This window comes from Apteryx rowi, unplaced genomic scaffold (assembly GCF_003343035.1).
Source record: "Apteryx rowi isolate R43461 unplaced genomic scaffold, aptRow1 scaffold_1234, whole genome shotgun sequence".
NCBI lineage: Eukaryota > Metazoa > Chordata > Aves > Apterygiformes > Apterygidae > Apteryx > Apteryx rowi.
The window spans coordinates 85885-91245 of record NW_020447458.1 but is presented as its reverse complement, the minus strand read 5'-3'; the positions used below and the strand labels follow the sequence as shown (position 1 = coordinate 91245).

The 5361-nt window shown below is 63.0% G+C and overlaps 1 protein-coding gene across 1 annotated transcript in view; it reads right to left on the bottom strand.

Moving 5' to 3' along the window:
* Positions 1-4266, bottom strand: part of ILVBL (ilvB acetolactate synthase like) — a 7560-nt gene extending 3294 nt beyond the window's left edge. The window contains exons 1-8 of the mRNA XM_026055535.1: positions 3440-4266; positions 3161-3362; positions 2433-2560; positions 2173-2311; positions 1321-1432; positions 1154-1253; positions 959-1056; positions 2-133 (exon numbers count right to left, since the gene is read on the bottom strand). Of these exons, the coding sequence (XP_025911320.1) occupies positions 2-133; positions 959-1056; positions 1154-1253; positions 1321-1432; positions 2173-2311; positions 2433-2560; positions 3161-3362; positions 3440-4153 (1625 nt within the window). The 5' untranslated portion in view covers positions 4154-4266. The remainder of the gene's footprint in view (position 1; positions 134-958; positions 1057-1153; positions 1254-1320; positions 1433-2172; positions 2312-2432; positions 2561-3160; positions 3363-3439) is intronic.
* Between the last annotated feature and the right edge of the window lie 1095 nt (positions 4267-5361).

Here is a 5361-nt window from a genome sequence, read left to right as displayed (position 1 = left end):
CAGGATGACGAGGTCGGCCTGGCGCAGGGCGTCGCGGCGGTTCTGGCGGACGTGCAGGGCGCTGGCCTTGCCCAGCAGCCCCCGCGCCATGCCGCCCAGGTAGCAGGGCAGGCCCAGCGCCTCCAGCGCCGCCCTGCGGGGGCAACGGCGCCGCAAAAAACGGGCCGGTTGGGCGAGCCACAGCCGGTTTTGCAAACGGCGGCCGTTGCTTTTGCAAGCTGCAGCCAGTTTTGCAAACTGCAGCCACCAGTTTTGCAAACGGCGGCCGTTGCTTTTGCAAACTGCAGCCACCACTTTTGCAAACTGTGGCCGCTGCTTTTGCAAGCTGCAGCCAGTTTTGCAAACTGCAGCCACCAGTTTTGCAAACTGCGGCCGCCAGATTTGCAAGCCGCAGTCACCAGTCTTGCAAGCTGCGGCCGCTGCTTTTGCAAACTGCAGCCAGTTTTGCAAACTGCAGCCGCCACTTTTGCAAGCTGCAGCCAGTTTTGCAAACTGCAGCCGCCACTTTTGCAAACTGCGGCCACCAGTTTTGCAAGCCGCAGCCGCCGCTTTTGCAAGCTGCGGCCACTTTTGCACATTGCTGCCGCCATTCGTGCGAACAGCAGCCACTGCTTTTGCAAATCCCAGCTGCTGTTTTTTGCAAACTGCAGCCGCTGCCTTTGCAAATGCAACCCCTGGTTTTGCAAAGCGCAGCCGCTGCTTTTGCAGACTGCAGCCGCCAGTTTTGCAAATTTCTGCCGCCGCTTTTGCAAACTGCTGCTGCCGCTTTTGCAACCCGCGGCCACTGCTTTTGCAAACTGCAACCACCAGTTTTGCAAACTGCAGCCGCCCCTTTTGCAAATGCAACCGCTGCTTTTGCAAACTGGTTGCCGCTTTCACTGGCAGCTCGCAGCGCCCCGGCCTGGCCGTGGGCGCGCGGCGGCGAGGAAGAGGAGGCCGGGCGCCCGCGGCCGCTCACCTCAGCTCCTCCACGGGGGTCGGTGGCAGCGTGGCCTGGCTGCCCAGCAGCACCAGTGGCTTCGAGGCTCGGCTCACCAGCTCGGCGACCTGCTGCACCTGCGCCCGCCCCGCCGCCGTCAGCCCCGCCGGGGACGCGGCAGCGGCGCGGCGGTGACGGTGGCACGGCGGTGGGGACGGCCGTGGTGACACTCACCTGCTCCGCAGTGGCCAGCGGCACCTGCACGGGCAGCGGCGTCATGTCCCGGGGCTCCCAGGCGCCGGCGAAGAGGTTGCGGACGTAATTGCGCAGGTACCTGCGAGGAGCCACCGGCGTCACAGCGGCGGTGGCATCGCGGTGACGCAGCCGGTGACGCCGCTCACCAGTGGACGAGGCTCCGCCGCAGCCCGCCGGGGCTCGTCGCCTGCCCCAGCTCCTTCTCAACCACGTGGAAGGGGTAAAGCACGTCCAGGGGCAGCTCCACGAAGACGGGACCTGCCGGACCCCCAGCCAGGCTCAGTCACCGCGGGAAAAAAACCCGGATCATGGGGGAAAAAAAACCCTGGAAGCAACCGGATCGTGGGAAAAAATGCCCAGAAGCATCCGGGCCACAGGGAAAAACACCGCAGAGCAGCCAAACCGTGGGAAAAACTGCCCCAAAGTAGCCGAATTGCGGGAAAAAAAACTGGAAGTGGCCGAACTGCGGGAAAACCAACCCCGAAGCAGCCAAACTGAAGGAAAAACTGCCCCAAAGCAGCCAAACTGTGGGAAAAACTGCCCCAAAGTGGCCAAACTGTGGGAAAAATCCTGGAGTAGCTGAACTGCAGGAAAAAACGCCCTGGAGTGGCCAAACTGTGGGAAAAACTGCTCCAAAGTGGCCAAACTGTGGGAAAAAACACCCTGGAGTAGCTGAACCGTGGGAAAAACGGCCCCAAAGTGGCCAAACTGTGGGAAAAAACACCCTGGAGCAGCCAAACCGTGGGAAAAAAAAGTGGCCGAACCGCGGGAAAAAAACCCTGGAATCAGCCAAACCGTGGGAAAACCAACCCCGAGGCAGCCGAACCGCGGGAAAAACCACCCCAAAACGGCCGAAACACAGGGAAAATCGCCCCAAAGCGGCCAAAGCACGGGAAAAACTGTCCCGAAGCGGCCAAAACGCGGGAAAAACCACCCCGAAGCTGCCAAACGGCGGGAAAACGGCCCCCGCGCCCCCGCCCGGGGCCGTCGTCCCTTACCCGGCGTGCCCGACTGCGCGGTGGCGATGGCCTGGCGCAGCGCGGGGACGATGTCCCGCACGGCGCGCACCGACGTGCGCCGCTTGCAAAGCGTCTTGAAGAGCGACAGCTGGTCGATCTCCTGCAGCGCTCYGCGCCCCTGCGGGACAAAAAACACCCCCAAAAGGTCAAATCCAGCTCAAGCCGCCTGGAAAAGAGGGGTTTTTCCCTCCTCCTCTGTCCCCGAAGTTGTCCCCGGGGGGTTTGGGGACAGGACTGACCCGCTGCAGCGTGGCGGCCGCCCCTCCGAGGAGCAGCACGGGCGACTCGGCCATCTGGGCATTCTTCACCGCCGTCACCGTGTTGGTGACGCCGGGGCCGGCGGTGACGACGGCGACGCCGATGCGACCTGCGGGGACACACGGGCGGTGGGGATGGGGCATCCCCCGGGGGCGAAAAGCAGGGAAATCACCCCAAAAGGCACCCGGCGATGGTCACTCCCCGTTTAATGGGGTTTTGGGGGACCACCACTGAGCGGGGCCACCCCAAATGCCCCAAAACCCAGGGAAATCATCCCAAAACCCACCCAGCTACATCACCCAGGGATGACGAAGGGGTCAAACCCCAAGAAAATCCCCCCAAAACCCACTCAGCTATGGACACCCTCAATTTAATGGGGTTTGGGTGACCACCACCAAGTGGGGCCACCCCAGATGGCCCAAAACCCCGGGAAATCACCCCAAAACCCACTCAGCTAGGGATGAAAGGGGATGAGCCACTCCTGGGGAGGTGACAAAGGGGCCAAAACCCAGGGAAATCCCCCCAAAACCCACCTGGCTGCGGATTCCCCCCCATTTAATGGGGTTTGGGTGACCACCACCGAGCGGAGCCACCTCAGATGGTCCAAAACCCTGGGAAATCACCCCAAAACCCACCCGGCTAGGGATGAAAGGGGACGACCCGCTGCCGGGGGGTGACCCCGGGGACCACGCGCTCCCCGCGCACCCACCTGAGAGGCGGGCGACGGCGTCGGCGGCGAAGACGGCGGTGGCCTCGTGCCGGGTGTCCACCACCCGCAGGCCCAGCTTCTCGCAGGCCACCAGCACGGGGGACACGTGGCCACCGGCCAGGGCGAAGAGGCAGCGCACGCCATGGGCCCTCAGCACCTCCGCCACCAGCTCGCCCCCGTGCCGGCTGCTTTTGGGATCCGCCTGGGAACCGAGGAACCAGAAAGTCCCAATTGTCCCAAAAGGCGCTTTTTTCCCCCCAAAACCACGTGTCCTCCTACCTTATGCCGCAGCTGGTAGAGGAGCCCCAAGCGATGAGCGGCCGCGAGCAGCAGCAGCAGCACGAGCCCGGCGCAGGCGCAAGCGAATCCACCCAGGGCATCCATGCGGGAACGGTGGGCTAAAAAAGCCCCGGAAAACCTGGGAAAAAAAGGCAAAAAACCCTCCCGCAAAACCCTTCCTAGATGCCGGAAACACGGTGGGAAAATACCTTTGCGTTTTGGGGGAAAAAGCCGCCGGATGGTGCCTGCTCGCTGGGAGGAACGATTAATAATTAATAGGCGAAGGCAGCAAGGCGACCTCTGCTCAGCGTTCCCGAAATCCCCCGCGGCATGCCGGGACGCGCCCCGGCTTCCCGACTCGGAAAACCCGTTCCTGTGCCGGCCCCCGGGCGTGGGAAAAAGCCCGATTAAAGGCCAACAAGGTTGTCGGCGGGATTGGCCCCGAGGAGACGCGTCCTCTGCCGGTGTCACATGGGTTTCCAGGGCCGGAAAAGTGCCCGGAGTGGTGGCACTTGGGGCCGGATACGGAAGGAGAATTGGGGTTAAGGAGGGTTGATGGGGGTGGATGTGGGGACGGGTGGGGACAGAGGTTGGGGACGCGACACGGGGACGTTCGAGGCTGGGGGACATCAGGGGATGCTCAATGCCGAGGACACCGCGGGGGACACTCAATGCCGGGGGACGTTGGGGGACATTTGGTGCTGGGGAAACCATGGGAGACACTCAGCGCTGAGGGACATCAGGGGACACTTGATGCCGAGGACACCACAGGGGACACTTGATGCTGGGGGACACCGCGGGGGACACTTGATGCTGAGGACACCATGGAAGACACTCAATACCAAGGGACGTTGGGAGATGCTCAATGCCAGGGGATGTTGGGGGACACTCGATGCTGAGGACACCATGGGGGACACTTGATGCCAGGGGACACCATGGGGGACACTCGACGCTGGGGACATCAGGGGACGCTCGATGCTGAGGACACTGCAGGAGACACTCAACACCAGGGGACGTCACGGAACACTCAAGGCCAGGGGACGCTGGGGGACACGCGATGCTTAGGGACACTAGGGGACATTGAGGGACTCTCAATGCTGGGGACACCATGGGGGACACCCAACGCCAGAGGACATCGGGGGACGCTCAATGCCAGGGGGGACGTTGGGGGATGCTCAATGCCCAGGGACACCAAGGAACATTGAGGGACACTCAATGCCAAGGGACATTGAGGAATGCTCAATGCTGGGGACAACACGGGGGACACTCAATGCCAGGGGCCAGGGACGCCAGGGGACACTGCAGGGTCACCTCCTTGTGGTCCCAACGTGGCAGCGAGTCCCTGCGGCAAAAGAGAGAGCTCCAGGCTGGGCCAGTGGCTTCCCAGGGCCACCGGGCCACCGCGTCCCCACAGCCAGCGGCCACCTCCCCCTCTGGGGTCGCCAGGCCACTGCTGTCCCCGTGGGTGGCCGGCCACCACCCCCGCTGTGGTCACGGGGCCATCTCAGCCCTGGGGCCACCTTGTCCCCATGGCCACCTTGTCCTGAGGGTCACCTCATCCCTGTGGTCACCCCAACACCATGGTCACCCCATCCTCGTGGCCACCTTTTCCTGAGGGTCACCTCATCCTTATGGTGACCCTGTTCCCACGGCCACCTCATCTTTGTGGTCACTCCACCCCCGTGGTCACCTTGTCCTTAGAGTCACTCTGTCCCTGTGACCACCTTGTCCTTGAGGTCACCTCATCCTTGTGGCCACCTCGTCCCCATGGCCACCTTGTTCTTAGAGTCACCTTGTCCCTGTGGCCACCTTAGCCTTGGGGTCACCTCATCCCTGTGGTCACCCCATCTCTGTGACCACCTTGTCCTTGAGGTCACCTCATCCTTGTGGCCACCTCGTCCCCATGGCCACCTTGTCCTTGT